Source organism: Prionailurus bengalensis, chromosome B4 (assembly GCF_016509475.1).
Source record: "Prionailurus bengalensis isolate Pbe53 chromosome B4, Fcat_Pben_1.1_paternal_pri, whole genome shotgun sequence".
Lineage (NCBI taxonomy): Eukaryota > Metazoa > Chordata > Mammalia > Carnivora > Felidae > Prionailurus > Prionailurus bengalensis.
In genome coordinates this window covers 31,606,758-31,623,105 of record NC_057358.1, presented here as the reverse complement: position 1 = coordinate 31,623,105, position 16,348 = coordinate 31,606,758, and the positions used below count along the sequence as shown (strand labels likewise).

Here is a 16,348-nt window from a genome sequence, read left to right as displayed (position 1 = left end):
AGCCGAACAAGCGAGCCAGTGCATAAACCCTGCCAAGCTGCGGGCCGGAGGGGTACGTCCGCGCGCGAGGGCCCCCGCGGGAGGAGAAACCTGGGCTGGAACACCCCGGCCCAGCCCGGTCCCTGTCCTCCTGGGGGAACGTGGGGACGGCCCCTCCCTAAGCGTCTCCGCGCGTTGAGTCCGCGGCGCCAAGAGTAAAGTGTTTTCTCTAGAAACGATTTCTCCTGAATCCCTTAGCCGGAGGAAGGGGATTAAAAGTGACAAAGAAAGGGGGTGGGTTCCGGAGAGACCTCGGTGGGGGGGGGGGTGTGTGGAGCGGGCGCCCTCGAGGAGGGGCTCAGCGAGGCGAGCGCAGCCCCGCAGCGCGCTGGGGCGCTTGAGGGGCGCGGGTGGGGGACGTCGTGCCCAGGCGCGGGGGTCGGCTGGGCGGGGGGAGGGGCGCTCCGGGCTCCCACCTCCGCGGCGGCGCGGGGACAGGGCCGGACCAGGCGCAGGGCCGCCTGCAGGGGCGGGCAGTGCGGTCGGGGTCCCGCGGCAGCCCGCGCCCCGAGGAGGGAGGCGGCGGGGGCGTGGGGCTGCGGCCGTGCGCTCCGCCCCGCGCGGGGATCGGGCCGCGCCTCCCCCTGCCGCATGTGCGCGGTGTTGTGTGCCCGGCCCTGCTCCTCCTCCTCCCCTCCCCTCGCCGCCGTTCCCTCCCCCAGCGGCCCCGAGTGAGCGCGAGCGCCACACAGCCCCGGGCCGCCGCCGCCGAGCGCGCCGAGACGCCGAACAGGTGGCCGGAGGCTGCGGGCGCTGCAGCGGGGAGAGGTGAGGCGAGCCCCGGGCCAGGCGAGGGCGGCCGGGCCGGGCCGGGCATGCGAGCCGAGCGGCCCCCCGGCGCCGCCGCTTGCCCGCGCCCCTAGCCTCCCGCGCGCCCGTGCAGCGGCCCCGCCGCGCCCAGCGTCCAGCCGCCCCGGCCCGGGGCCGCTCCGGCCGCGGTCAGCGAGGGGCGCGGGCCGGCCCGCGACGGCGGCGGCGGCGGCATGAAAGTGACCGTGTGCTTCGGGAGGACCCGGGTGGTCGTGCCGTGCGGCGACGGCCACATGAAAGTTTTCAGCCTCATCCAGCAAGCGGTGACCCGCTACCGGAAGGCCATCGCCAAGGTGAGGGGCTGGGGGGCGCGAGGGGCGCGGGAGGTGGGGGCGGGAGAAGGGGGGAGGGAGGACGAGAGGGAGGAGGAAGAGGAGGAGGGGGAAGGCGCCGGGATCAATATGGCGCTTCCTGGAAAGGGGAGGAGGGAGACGGATGGGAGGCGGGGAAAGGGAAAGTGCGGCGGCCGGGCCGGGCCGGGCCTCGCGGGCGCCCCCCGCCCCGGGGCCGCGGGCGGCAAAGTTGTGGGCGCGGGCCGGGCCGGCGGGGCGGGCGCAGCCCCGGGTGAGCGCGCCGGACGCCACGGCCCCTCCCGGGCCGAGCGCCTCCCTCCTCTCCCTCGGGGCTCCGGCCACCGGCTCCCCTCCGGAGCCTGCCCTGGGAGCGGAGCCCGAGCCCAGCCCTCCGGGGGGCGCGGGCGAAGCCTGGCCGGACGCCTCTCTCCCGGCCGCGGTTGCGGGCGGTTGAAATCCAGCCTCAGGCCTCTCCCAGCTCCCAGGCCCCGTGGCGGAGGCTGGGGAAAGGGAACTTTTTAGGTTGGAGCAGAGTTTAAATATTCCACACACGGCGGAGAGCGGCCGCATTTGTGCTCCAACTCTCCCTTCGCCCGGGCGGGGGAACGAGCCGGAGCGCCCAGCCCTGTCCTCGGAGCCGCCCGCGGGCACGGCCGGCTGCTGGGGGACAGTCGCCGGCTCGCGGTCGGGAAGGCTGCCCCCAGGGGTACCCCCGCTTCCGCCGGCTCGCGGACGTTAGCGGGGCACGGAATCCCGGTGCAGGAGAGGCTGGCGTGCAGCGCTCCTTGAAAACGCACAACCCTGCAGTCAGTCACTGCATTAAAAGTTTTCCTGCGAGGACCTCAGCGTTTACGTATCTGGAACTAGTTCCATATGGTGCCGGGGCTGCGGAGCCAGGGTCTGATTTAGGAGTGGAGTAGATTTCCCTTTTTCTTCGTGGAGTGATAACATTGTCTCCACTCAACTGCGTTCCTCTACAATGTGTCAGAAGTGAAAAGGCATTTTGTTAAATTGTTTTATCGGCTGTCTGTGTTTGACAACAGCCTACACCTCCGAAGTTTCTGTCAAGCACCTGAGGATATCTCCTTTGCTGTAGAGTAACGTTTTGTGGAGACAGCAAGGTCACTTAAGCATTTTCTCATTTGTTCCCGGTAGTGGAGTAGCCCTAGCTTCTGTGGGCGTTGAGGCCGTACACGGTGGCTTTGCCAGTCTGGGTGTATACAGGGTGCTGGGGGCAGCATCCTTCAGTTCTCTCTGAACTTAAGGGGAGAAAACTTTTTTTACGCTATTGTTTGATTTTTAGTATATATTGGAAAGAATAGCATGAATTTGGCCTTTTCAAGATAATCTTGGGGTCATTTAGGAACCTGACACAATGGTGGAAGGTGTTGACTTTATTTAACTGCTCTAAAACGTTCCTTACACTTGGTTGAACTGTTATTGAAAATCAAATAAAATTAGTGGAAATTGGCATCCGTTTATCTTACATTGCTGACAAGGGGAAAGAAACATGCTCTCCACATCTACATTTAGCATTTAAAAAGACTGTTTATGAATGGCAGTTTATGATATAAATGTTCTAAATCAATAATCAGATTGTATATGTACTTCGGAAACCAAAATAAGCTGTGAACGGAAAGAGAAATACAATAATACATAATCTGTGGTGTGCCTGAGTTACTGAATAGGGAGAGGTGAGGGACGTTTCCTTTCATTTCACTTGTTTTACATGCTTAAAATGAGTTCTGTTTCGTTATGCACACAATGGACTTTGGTTAAAAAAGGCTGTTTGGGAGATACAAATGTAGTTATTTGGTTGATTGAATCATTCATTCCTTCCCACAGAAATTCTTAAACATTTACTGTGTCCAGGGTATTGTTCTGGGTGCTGGACATGTAGGGGGCCCATTGGCTGCTTTGTGGAAATTGGAATGTGAGAGTCTAGGACAAGAGGCTCCATGGTCCTTCCAGTGAAGGAGACCAGTGGTGTGTCCGGGCACATGATTGGGCGGTGAGGAGAGGAGCATCTGGGATGTTGGGTAGATGTAACTGAGGAGCCTTGGTAATATATTTGGACTAGTGTTTTTAAATATTAGTGGTAGTTGTTCCATAGTGACCTGGGACCATGGAAAAGGGAGTGCAGTTCCCTTATGAGAGTCTGGGAAGGCATCCTTAAGAGAAGGGACATGTGAGCTAAGTTTTTAGAGGGTAAGTGTGAGATCACCAGGTGGAGAAGGAAGGGAGGATGATTCTCAGAGGGTGGTGGTAGCACTGGAGTTGGATATGAACGAGAGGGAGGAGTCAGAGATGACTCAGGGCATTCTAAAATTATTTAAAGGCTCTTTCAGTGCAATCCACTGTTCAGTGGGTGAATTTAAAGATGGGCTTTGTAGTACACAAAGTTTAATCATTGAATCACAAGACTGTTGACTCTCAGATGTTCCAAGAGTCTGAGTGTCTTCTAGGTTCATTTGTGTTTTTTCTTCTGAAATTGCTAGGTAATGGTTAAGATTAAACTTCAGTCTTTCTTCTCATTTCTCCCATTTTATTTAAGGTGATTATGAAGCAAACATATTAAGACTTGCTGTAAATTTTATCTTCTTATCTCTTCTTTATCCCTTATTGTTTAATAGGATAAGATAAATTTTGTATGAAGAATTGGGTAGCTGGGTAGTTGTGGAGAGGTGTTTTGAGTTGCTAGGTGACATGTGGCATGACAGACCCCTGTCTGGTGGAAAATGTGGAAAGATCCTGTGGCTTTGAATAAAAATCAACTAAGTCTGCCCCCCCCCCCCCAAAAAAGAATGGAAAAGGGAGAATAAAGGTCCCAAGTCACCAAAGCTTTCTCTGCTATAAGCGTTTTGTAGTGTGGTGGGGCTATTATATTTGGCATTATATTTGAGCTGTTTTCAGGTTAAACAAATCAATTTTTCTGGGCAGTGGAGTGGTGTGACTTAATACCAGAAATGTCCTCAATAAGCAGATATTTGAAGGCTTACACTTAGTCATAGCATTTTTTTTTTTCCTCTAGTGAAAAAATTTTTTCTGCTTATGATCGCTGACGAGTGAAGATGCTTTGGCTTTTCCATCTCCGTCTTCCCATCCTCATCCTGACCCTGTCTAAGGAGGGTGTTCTGCTAGACACTGAGAATTCTCTTGCAGGCACTCTTCTTGAGTGCTTGGAATTGGAGGACTGGCTGCTGTGTATGTGTCTGTTTGTTCTTCTCGTGCCTGCAGCCTGACTCATCCCTGAATCCTGATGGACACAGGGTACAGAGCACCAACTGCAGTGACTTGTTAGTGTGGTGCCCTTGGTTTCTGGAGTTTTCTTTGCTGGCCACTCCTTAATTTTGAGTGAATCAAGGTTGGCCCCGAGGCTTCCCATTTTTCCTGCTGTACATCCTAAATCTGGTTAGGAGAAAGTCTTCATGCTTGCTTAAAAAATGTTAGTATTTTAGGGGTACCTGGGTGGCAGTTAAGCATCTGACTTGAGCTCAGGTCATGATCTCATGGTTTGTGAGTTCAAGCCCCCTGTCGGGCTCTGTGCTGACAGCTCAGAGCCTGGAGCCTGCTTCAGATTCTGTGTCTCCCTCTCTCTCTGCCCCTCCCCTGCTCATGCTGTGTCTCTTCCTCTCTCTCTCAAATATAAATAAACATTAAAAAAAAAAATGTTAGTATTTGAAGGGCTGCTGTGTACAAAATGTTATGTTCTATGGAGAACTATAAGACAAAATCCTTGCACTCAAGAAGAACATAATCTAGGAGACAAGATGGGTACATAAAACAATAATAGTAGGTGGTAGCATTAATTAACAACAGGGTGTTAGAGACAGTAATTGATTTTAGAGACATGAGTGGTTATTATGGCATTGGGTTGGGGGGGGTCCCATTTGGTCACTAGGGTTGGTATTGGGCTTAGTGAGTGGGACAGCTAGCCTTACTGTAGGGCAAGTGCTTCCTAGTTGGGTACTAGAGTAATCTCAAAAAGCACCTGCCTGGCTAAGATGTTTTGGTTCTCAAGGTCTGCCGTGGGGTCCAGGCATGAGAATCTGGAGAGCATCTGCTGCGTTTCTGAGAGGTGGAAAGGAGGGGATGGTATGAAGGGAAACTGTGTGATCCCAGGTGAGTCAGGCTTTCAGGGCTAGTTTGGCTCTTGTGGAGCATTCATGCAAGATGGTGGGTCAGGATCAGGAGGAAAACTCTGAATGCCAGGGCATGACCAGTGGGATGTTACCCAGTTTGATGGTACAGGAAGGACTAGGTTATTTGGGCAGGGTAGTAATAGGGACTAGTGGTCCTCTGGGAGGATGTCTGGAATAGCTCTTTGGATGGGATCTGCCTTCAGTCTAAATGCTGCTAGCTGAGTGCTGAGTAACAGAGGAAGAAGGGTAAAGTGAGGGAGGGGAATTGCAGGAACCCCTTAACTCACTGCTTCCCCCATAGTCCTCCTCTCTTGGGGGTGGTAGGAGCTTTGGTTTGGGTTTAGAGACATAGGTTTATTTATTATTGTTATGACTATTTTTTATTACCATTTAACCTTGAGCAAATGAACCCTACAGAACTTTATTTTGCTCATGACTAAAGTGGGCTACTCCCTTGCAGGGTTGATGTGAGTGCTGGACAGATGATGAATATGAAACTCTTCAGGGCTGGATCTGAATCACTAATGTTTCACTCACCAGCTTTACTTCCTGGGAAGCTTTCCCAAGTATCCTATTATTCCTGTTTGGTTTTTTTCCTCTTAAGAAGGCAGTGGTAATTCAATTAAAGATTAGGTAAAAGTGTTAATATTTGCCTAAACAGTACTGCAGTCAGAAGAGCAGTGTGTGTGTGTGTGTGTGTGTGTGCGTGTGTGTGTGTGTGTGATTGGCTTTATTCTGTGGCCTCTGGCCTTTGGGGCCACTGCTTCTGTCACTGAGGCAGGGAAACCTAGTAATTAGAATCATTTTGTTATTAAAAAAACAAATATGAGTTTACAGACACTTTTGAAAATGTGCTCTTCTCTATTTGGCAGGGGTGGGGCAGGGAACTGTTGACTACTGAAACCATACAACTCATGGTTTTGATGAAAAATCTTAACAGTTGCTGTGAGATTTTCCTGCAAATACATATATAACTGTTGACACATTTACAAGCTTATTGAAACTTTTAGGAAAACAGTTATATTGTTGCAGAGTGTGAATGATAATAGAAGCAAGCATAAACATAGTGAAATGAAGTAAATGTTACTATTTTATTAAAATTTTCTACCTTCTCAAAGGTGAAAAAGAAATGCAGTGTATCTGAAAGGCTGATCTTTCTAAAATGCAAATCTCATTGTACTCTTCTGTGTAAGGGCCTCCGCACCTGCTTTCCCTAGAGGCCAGGTCCTGCCACCTCAGCACAGCCTATCCCTTGCGGGACCCCTCCTGCCTCCAGCCTGCCCCTTTCGGGACTCCTGCCTCCAGACTCTCCCTCACCAGACTTCCCCATCCCATACCCCACCCATTTGGGCTTGCTTGCACTTTCCTGCCTTTGCTCTGGTGTTTTCTGTTTCTTCTGTCTGGGATGCTTGCTCCCTCTGCGTCTGTTCATTTATTGAGCTTCAGCTCAGATGACCCATCTTTGGGAGGCTGGCCCTGCCTCCCAAGCTGTTTGAGGTTCTCCACCTCATACTTCTACTTAGTGTGCTTATCTATGGAACAGAACTGAGCTCTGCCGCCCCCTCCCCCCCAACCCCGGGTGGAATGCTTGGGGGCTGTGGCCCTGCCTCAGTCTTACTTGAATAAGCAACGTCTTCTGCATAGTAATCTTACAGTTGGAGTAAATAAAAAGTGGAGAATAAACACATCACACATTCTTACACAAAAAATATACTTTTTCTTGGAAGACTATGACCAGCACTCTAGGGTTTGGTGTGTTTGGCATATTGGTACAAACATTATAATTGAAGCTAAGATTTAGTGTGATTTGGAGTACCTGGAAGTTATTCTTTTGTGTCAGCTCTTTTGAAGGAGGCCAGTCTGTTTTCAGATCAAGCAGAGGGATAGTCATAGGGTTTGCGTTGGGTCTGGTTCAAGGCAGGTGGCCAGAGCAGTGTGGGAATCTGGCCCTGAAACATACCTATGTTGGGTCTGGCGCCTCTAATTCTGTCAGTTGGATCCTTGGGTAGGTGCCAGCAGTAAATAGAAATGTTTAGGATCTGAGATTCACAGAGAGAGTCTGGCTGATGTGAAGTGCTTCTTGGCTCATGGTGAACCCCGGATGCGTTGGTCACAGAGATTATATTTCAAGTCTCACTTGTACCACTAACCTGTAGGCGGGTCCTCCATTTGCCCTGGGAGGTTTTTACCTCCCTGTAGAGTTGGATGCAGCTTAGTGATGTTGATTACCCAGGAGGTGTTTGGAGACCTCTGTATTTTTTCAAAGATGGGAAGAAATGTGTAAAACTGGTCCAGGTAGGTGATTTCCACAGTTCCTTTTCCTCATGGTAAGATGGTTGGTTAGGTCTGCACACTGTGCTTTCCTCCTCCTTGGCCACTCATACAACACTCCTAGCTTGGACCAAGGTCAGTGGCAGTAGAGGTAGGGGAATCAGTAAATTTATATGATTTTACCTGTTTTTGGTGTCTTTTCTGTCTTATATGGAAAATGGAAAAAGCTTTATGAAAAGAAATGCAGAGTTCTGTGAACATACTATAAAGCTGGTATATATGTACATGTATATGTGTATATATATATTTGTCTTCTAGTCATTTAAAATTTTGTTTGGAAGAAGTATGTATAAATCACTTTTTTTTCATAGCTCTGTGTCTTATGTCTGGCTTGCCATCTTTAGGTGATTTATGCCATTAAATATTACTATTGCTTATTTTTTTCTCCTCTATCAACTGATATTGGAGCTTAGAAACAAAGTTTGAAGCTCCATAGCCAAATGACTTGAAATGTCAATTATTTAATTTTTTTCTCTTAAAACTAGACTATAAAATATGTGTGCGATGGAAATAAAATCACATGTCCACACAAAAATCATGTATGTGAGTGTTCATTGCATTATTCATAACAGCCCCCAAACGGAAATAATCCCAGTGTCCGTCAACTGAACAAACTACGGTTTTCTATACATTATTCTATACAAAATATTCTATACATTAGAATATTATTCAGCCATAAAAAAGAATGAAATACTGACATATGCTGCGACATGGATGAACCTTGAAAACGTTATGCTGTGTGAAAGGAAACCGGTCACAAGAGCCCACATGTCGTATGATTCTGTATATACAAAATGACCCGGATAGGCACGGCTGTACATAGAGACAGTGGAGTAGTGGTTGTCTAGGGCTGGGGGTTGGGCGTAATGGAGAGTGACTGCTAATGGGTCTGTTTTGGGGGTAATGAAAATTCTAAATTTAGATACTGGTGATGATCATATGATTCTGTGAATATACTAAAAACCTTTAAGTTGTACAGTTTAAATGGGTGAATTTTATGGTTTGTGATTCCATCTCAGTAAAGATGTTAAAATATAGACTACATAAGTCACTATGAACACAGCTCAGTTTTTAGGTGTTTTATAGTTCTGTGAGTCCTTGTAAAACATGGATTTCTGTGTCAGAGGTGCTCAGAAACCTCAAGTGAACACTGGCTATTTTGAGGAGTTTCCCTTATGGTGTGTGAGGCCTGTGTTCTTGGGCCTACCCACTCTGTCCTGTTGCTGTCTGGTAAGTTCTTGACTGCTGAGCCTCTAGGTCCCCTGGGCTCTTTCTGTTACCCTCTCTCCCTCCTTAAAGGGGCCCCTGACTGTTCACCTGTTCTCCCTCAGCCAGAGATTCCTTCCTGCCTAGCTCACCAGCTGCCTTTGTTGAGTGAAGGCTGCTCATGAGGTTCCAAAGGTGTCCATAGTGAAAAGCCTTTCCAGTTTTTGGTTTTGGTGCTCAGACATTTTGAGCTTTAGCGAATCTCACAAGCTTTGTGAGGCTCTGTTTTCCCGTCTTCATCTTCCCGTATTGAGATATTCTGGCTGGGCTCCTGCTGCCAGTCCCCTGAGCTAGAGACCGTCGTATCGAGTCTGTATTGTTTGATACGGTGCTCGTGGAACCGTGGGATATGAGTGATGTGCAGTGGCTCTTCAGAGGAGCAGACAGGGTGCAGAATCTCTTACTCCACCCACCCTTTCTGTGAAAATACTTTGCTTCTGTAACTTTGAAACGATGGGGCTTGACCCTAGGTCAAACACATGCTGTTGGAAGTTACGATATATTTTGCCTGGAGTATCCTTCAGAATTCCTTACCATCTCAAGATAAGTGTCTTTTAGGATAAGTTACATGCTCAGAAGTGACTTAATAACACTATTCCTTTTGCGAAGTATAACTATATGATATTACCTAATATTAAATGTAGGATATGTGTATTCATATGCATACATGTTTGTGTTCATGAAGTTGTTATTTTTATGGCAATATAAATGTAAGTGGTTTTAGACATGACAGCCAGGTCAATATTATTTTTCCCACTTTTGATGTTTTTTAAAATTCAGATTCTGTATGACTTAATATTTTGGAACTCAGATTTATTTTTTTTCTGGTGTATGGTTTTTCTTGTTATTTGTGTCACATCCCTTTAGATTAGAAAACTAATCTATATTATAGGATTTATATTTTTGAAAAGGCCTGTTTAAGATAGCCTACAATAAAAATCAATGTTTCCTTCTCTGACACTTCAGAAAATAATTTGCTGCATATCTCAAAAACCTAAAATTACTAAATACTGAAAATATGTTGTATTAACAGATTAAAAAGACGAAAATGGTGCCATTTTTGTGTAAGTGGTTGACAGGAGACTGGGTTTTTTCTGTTTCTTTTAAGAAAATATTGGAAAAATTTTTTATTATGCCTGTGTTCTAATTTTCTAAGTTGAACATTACATCTAGAATTAAAAAATAAACTATCTTTCAGGGAACAAACTTTCTTCTATCACAAAGGCATTTAAGATGCATAATTTATAATTCTGAAACCTAGTGTGCAAAGTCATATGTGAATAATAGTTAGCTGGGTTTCTGCCCAGCAGGGTTATACTCCAACTGAAATTTCTCTTATTATAGCCAGTAGCACCTGCAGAAGAGGGAGGTAAAATGTACAGGATATTGGTTCCTGATGTACCACCACACAGGATATGACTAATCACTGAATCCATTAAAGTTGAATGCAGGATTTGGTACGTTTACCGCTTTGTCAGAGATCTGGAAAAAACCTTTCAGACAAATCAAGAGGATCTATTAGTGAAAGTGCACCTCTTGGATTGACAGCTGTTTAAACAACTACATCTGGCAGATGGTGGCATTTCAGCATTTGTTTTTTTTTTTAAATTTTTTTTCAACATTTATTTATTTTTGGGACAGAGAGAGACAGAGCATGAACGGGGGAGGGGCAGAGAGAGAGGGAGACACAGAATCGGAAACAGGCTCCAGGCTCTGAGCCATCAGCCCAGAGCCCGACGCGGGGCTCGAACTCCCGGACCGCGAGATCGTGACCTGGCTGAAGTCGGACGCTTAACCGACTGCACCACCCAGGCGCCCCTGGTATTTCAGCATTTGTAAGTGAGAACCATGAAATGCGTATATTTAAAATTTTGAAGGCACATACTCTCAGGAATGTATTTTTTTTCAAGGAAACTTGGAGAGCTAATAAAACCCCGAACTTTCTGTGGTGCGGTCAATTTTATCTTTTGTATTTTATGACCCCTTTTTAAAACACAAATGTTTATAAAAACGCAATTGACCGAAGGTAGAAAGTTTGGTTATGGATGTTTCTTTTTGTCCTAGGAGGCAGGCACATGAGAGTGACACATTCTGGACCAGGATTCAGAAGAGCAAGTACATCATTTGTGTATCTAAGAGTAAGAAGGGTAACCTGTGTGAGCCCAGGATCTTTGGCTTGTAGTGCCACCTACTTCATGAGGTTGTTAGGGTTCAAGGAGAGAATGTAAAAAAAAAAAAAACAAAACCAACCAACCAACCAAACAAAAAACCCAAAAAACCTTGTAGGGGTAAAATGGAGTAGGTATTAGCTGAACTGTTCTTTCATTTTTGCTGGGAATGGTTGCCAGTGATTAAGGCTCACTTGAATCAGGTCTTCTAAATTGTTTTTTCCCATCCTCATTAGAACCGCGCTGAATGTGGGAACTTGAATTTGTGGTGAAACTGTTCTCCCTAAAAAATCATGGAAACATTCTTCTGCGATTTAAGAAATGAAATCCCAGTGACACTGATTTAGATTTTTCCAAGATGTCCATTGTGGAATAGCTTTTCCAGGTTTTGGTTTTGGGTTCCAGTAGTTTTGAACTTTGGCAAGTCCCACAAGGTCTGTGAGCCTCAGTTTTCCCATCTGTAGTTTGGGAATGCTATCTTTTGGTGGCAGTAATGAACATTAAGTGACTTAATGTAAATACTACTTCTCATGTAACAGACTCTTAGCCAATATTAGCTAGCTCTTATTCTTTTTCTTCAGGTTTTAAACATAGATTAGGCACAATTTTAATGGCTGATTTACAAAGTGATTGATTTTCATTTGATTTGTGGTGCCAGGTGTCATTTTCCAGGATAATTTGTTAAAGGGTCACTTTTTTTTCTTGTAAAAGTACTATAGCAATTCCAGTATTAGTATCTATTAGTGAATCAGTTGGAAATCGAGAACAAATGTTCTGATCATCTAGTGTTAAAGCTGATTCTCTTACAGATCAAGGAGAAATGTGTTTGTCCAACTTTCTTAGCCTGGTTGGCTTTTTACTTTCTCATTTTTACTATTAGACCTTGTTACTTTCTCAATTTGTGGCTGCCATACTGCTGAATCCAAGGAAATTATGTGAAATTTGTGCTCATTTTTAAAAGACATTGGTTATACATTTTCCATTTAAAAATGTCTTTTGAACCCTGGAAAGAATAAAACTATAAGTAATATTTATACTTATAAATGCAGACACGTTTTGAAGAACTCTAGCATTTATTAACTAGCAGTAGATCTGACAATACCTTGGAGCTCAAAGAGATGATCTGAGTTATAAAATAAAGTGGTAAAGTAGACTTTTTTGTGACCTCTCTAATCCTTTATTACACAGTTCTCTGTAATTCATGCACCCATTACTACTTCTTTACTCTTCTCTGGATCTTAAGAAGGTGATTTTAAGGAACTAGATCAGCAATAAATGAACACAGAATGTCTTCTGCTTAGGTAGGTAGTTATAAGGATTGACAGATTGATGCAACTTTTAATGCTTTAGTTCAGCTAAAGGCACCCAGTACCAATCACCTGAAGACTTCACCCAAAAGCTGACCTATTTATCATACTAAATAGGGAGTGGTGCCTTGAAGACTTGCTTAGGTTCTGGGCATGGCAGTATTATTGTGTCAGACTTGCCAGGTTACCAACAATGCTCTTTGTATTCAAGAGGACCACCTCCTCTCATTTCTGTTTTCCACATCACAATGTTGAAAGTTATTTTTCTCTGTTTGAGGACCTTAAACATCTTATTAAAATAATGCTTCCTCCGTCTCTCCATATGTGTTTAGGGAAGTTGCTAGGTAGTGATTAAAATAATAAAACTTTATCTCATTGTGCAACGTTCATATTTTGGCTTTGATCCCTTCCAGTATTTGTTTATAAACATTGTTTCACATGAGGGCCCTTGAAATTCTGAGTTTTTGTTTCATGCAGGACACGAAAAAGAGATGTAGCAGCACCGGAAATTGCAATTTATACATCTCTCTTCCCTTCACAATTTCCTTTGTTTCTGTGCTTTGCTAGTGAAAGTGATGAATAATGCTTTCAAAAACTTTCCAGAATAACTTTCCTGTTTTATAACAAAACTGTAGAGAAACTAACTCTGGAGTATTTTTTTTTTTTTCTTCCAGCTTTACTGAGGTATAATTGACAAAAAAATGTAATTACATTTAAAGTGTACCATGTAATGATTTAATACACACCGTGAAGAGCTTCCATTGACTTAATACATTGAGTTAGCGCTTCCCTCATCTCACGTATTTATCTTTCTTTTTTTTTTTTTTTTCTTTTGTAAGAACATTTGACTTACTATCTTGGGAAGTTTGAGATAGCTCTTAGTCTGTGTTGGTAGGTGGACGGTGTACTTCAGACCTTTAGGCTGAGGCAGAAGAGCTTTGCATCCTGGGCTGCTTTTACTACCCTGCTTTCTAGATGCAGGGGAGTGGTATTTTGAGCTTAGTCTTTGCTTTTGATGCTATTAAGCTTTTTAGGTCAGCACTGATGATCGAAAGCTCTTGCACAAGACATGCTGTATTGGAGGCACTATTTACCTGCCTATCTGGTTGAGGAGTTGTTGAGAAAATACCTTTAACTGTGATACCCATCGTGTTTTCTCAGCCCCAATTCATTGAGGAGTTTCAGAGGGGTAGGAGGAAATCAGGAAACAAGTGGTATCAGGAAATAGTGGTAGTAATACCATTATTGTCAACAGTAATGGTTAGCACTTATGGGGCATTTTGTGTATCAGGCCCTAAATGCTAGGCTCAGTGCTTTGTGTGTGTATATGTTAATCCAGTAGAATGGTTTGGGGGAGGATTGATGCAATCCCAAGTTTATAGGTGCCGACACTCAGGCTAAAGAGGTAAGAAGGTTGCAGAAGGTTGCACATCTGATGCATGATGGCTTGGCCTTCTTAGGCAGACCCCTCTGACCACAAGGCCTGTACTGTGAATTACTGCACTATGACAAATTGATGTCCTTGCATTTTAGGATGTCGCATTTCCACGAGAAAGAGTAAATAGTGCCCACAGGCACACTTTCAAAGCCAGTAGTTGATTCCTTTTACACACTTTTGTACTCTGCTTCTTGGAATATTTTCATTGACCCATTCCTACCCCCATAACCAGAATGCCAAGGTGGCCTGGCTGATGCTGGCAAATATGTGCTTCTGGTCTGAGGCCTCATCATCTTGAATGTGGGTCAGAGGCTTTGCTTGCCCATGGATCAGTTTTGTTATCTTCAACATGGCATTGTTATTTTTTGTCAACATGGCTCCTTATATCCTATGTTTTTAAACATTTTGCATATTACTAGAAGTAGGGAAAAGTGAACAGGTGACCAAACCTTTTTTAAGTTTTAATTTTAATTCCATTTACTTGACATACAGTGTTATATTAGTTTCAGATGTACAATATAGTGATTCAGCACTTCCATATATCACCTGGTGCTCATCACAAGTGCATTCCTTAGTCTGCATAGTCTGCATCATCTATTTCACTCACCCGTCCCACCCCCCTCCTCTCTGGTAACCATCAATTTGTTCTTTATAATTAAGAGTCTGTTTCTTGATTTGTCTTTCTGTCTCTTATTTTTTTCCCTTTGCTTGTTTGTTTTGTCTTTTAAATTCCACATATGAATGAAATTTTATGGTATTTGTCGTTCTCTGACCAGCCTTGTTTCACTTATCATTATCCTCTTTAGCTCCATCCACATGGTTGCAAATGGCAAGATTTCATTCTTTTTTATGGTTGAATAATATTTCATGGTATGTATAGACCACATCTTCTTTATTCATTCATCAATCCATGAATTTGGGCTGCTTCCATACTGGTTATTGTAAACAATGCTGCTGTAAACATAGGGGTGTATGTATTCCTTTGAATGAGTGTTCTTGTATTCTTTGCATAAATACCCAGTAGTGAGATTGCTGGATCATAAGGTATTTCTGTTTTTAACTTTTTAAGGAAACTCTGTCTTGTTTTCCAGAGTGGCTGCGCCAGTTTGCATTCCCACCAACAGTGCGAGAGGGTTCCTATTTCTCCACATCCTTGTCAATACCTGCTGTTTCATGTGTTGTTGATTTTGGCCATTCTGACAGATATGAGGTGATAGCTCATTGTAGTTCTAATTTGCATTTCCCTGATGATGAGTGATGTGGAGCATCTTTTCAGGTGTCTGTTGGCCATCTGAATGCCTCTGGGGAAATGTCTGTTCATCCCTTCTTCCCATTTTTAATTGAATTCTTTGTTTTTTGGATGTTGAGTTGTATAAGTTCTTTATATGTTTTGGATACTAACCTTTTATCAGATATGTCATTTGCAAATATGTCATTCTCCCATTCTGTTTTGTTGTTTGTTTCGCTGTGCAGAACCTTTTTATTTTGATGTAGTCCCAGCAGTTTATTTTTGCTTGTTTTCCTTGCTTCAGGAGCCATGTCTAGAAAGAAGTTGCTACAGCTGATGTCAGAGAAGTTATTGCCTGTGTTCTCTTCTAGGATTTCATTAAACCATATGTTTCAGGTGTCACATTTAGGTCTTTAATCCATCGTGAGTTCATTTTTGTGTATGGAGTAAGAAAGTGGTCCGGTTTCATTCTTTTGCAAGTTGCTGTCCAGTTTTCCCAACACCATTTGTTGAAGTGACTGCCTTTTTCCCATTAGATATTCTTTCCTGCTTTGTTGAAGATTAGTTGGCTATATAACTGTGGGTTTATTTCTGGGTTTTCTATTCTGTTCCATTGATCTATGTGTCTGTTTTTGTGCCAGTGCCATACTGTCTGGATCATTACAGCTTTGTAGTATAATTTGAAGTCCAGAATTGTGATGTCTCCCAAGCTGTCATTCTTCACGCAGAACTTGCCAGCCATCCTTTGGACTGCTTGAGCTGTCAGGTTGGGCTCACATAGCCACCCTCTGGAGGCCATTGCAGGTCTTCCTCTGTGCCCCTGAGGTGCTGTGCATTTAGCAAGCTGAGAACCTAGCACTGTGCATACAGCGTTTGTGGCATAACTGCTGAGAAGTGATTACAACAGGAAGTAATTTCCTCAAAAGTGCTTCAGAGTTGCAGAGTGCAGTTCTTTGTAATATTTAAAACATTGCCTTCATATATACTACAAGAACTTCCTAGCACTGAATTGTGTAGCCCTGAGAGCAATGCCCATGTAAGAATTTTTTATGTTATTCAGCAGTATCAAATAGCACCTAACCGTAAATTGATTAGTAAAAATGTTTTTTGAAAATTAATGTCTTTTTAGGTATTATTGCATAACCAACTACCCAAAACTTAATGGCATAAATCAACAACTATTTAATTATGTTTCATGATTTTGTGGGTTAAAAATTTGGATTCAGTGGAGCTCAGTGGGGTGATTCTTCTCCATTTGGGGTTACGTGGGGCTATTCAGCTGGCAGATGACTTGGTCCAGAGGGTCCTAGATGGCTTCATTCACAG

The 16,348-nt window shown here is 44.4% G+C and overlaps 1 protein-coding gene across 20 annotated transcripts in view; it reads left to right on the top strand.

Moving 5' to 3' along the window:
* Positions 1–931: 931 nt before the first annotated feature.
* PARD3 (par-3 family cell polarity regulator) overlaps positions 932–16,348 on the top strand; it is a 674,219-nt gene continuing 658,802 nt past the window's right edge. For 10 of the 20 annotated variants that reach the window (XM_043563581.1, XM_043563573.1, XM_043563579.1 and 7 more), the window contains exon 1: positions 959–1,142. In XM_043563581.1, coding sequence (XP_043419516.1) covers positions 1,023–1,142 — 120 coding nt within the window. In that variant the 5' untranslated portion in view covers positions 959–1,022. Of the gene's footprint in view, positions 1,143–16,348 lie in introns of all 20 variants that reach the window. The other 10 variants (XM_043563576.1, XM_043563584.1, XM_043563583.1 and 7 more) reach the window with 3 other exon arrangements.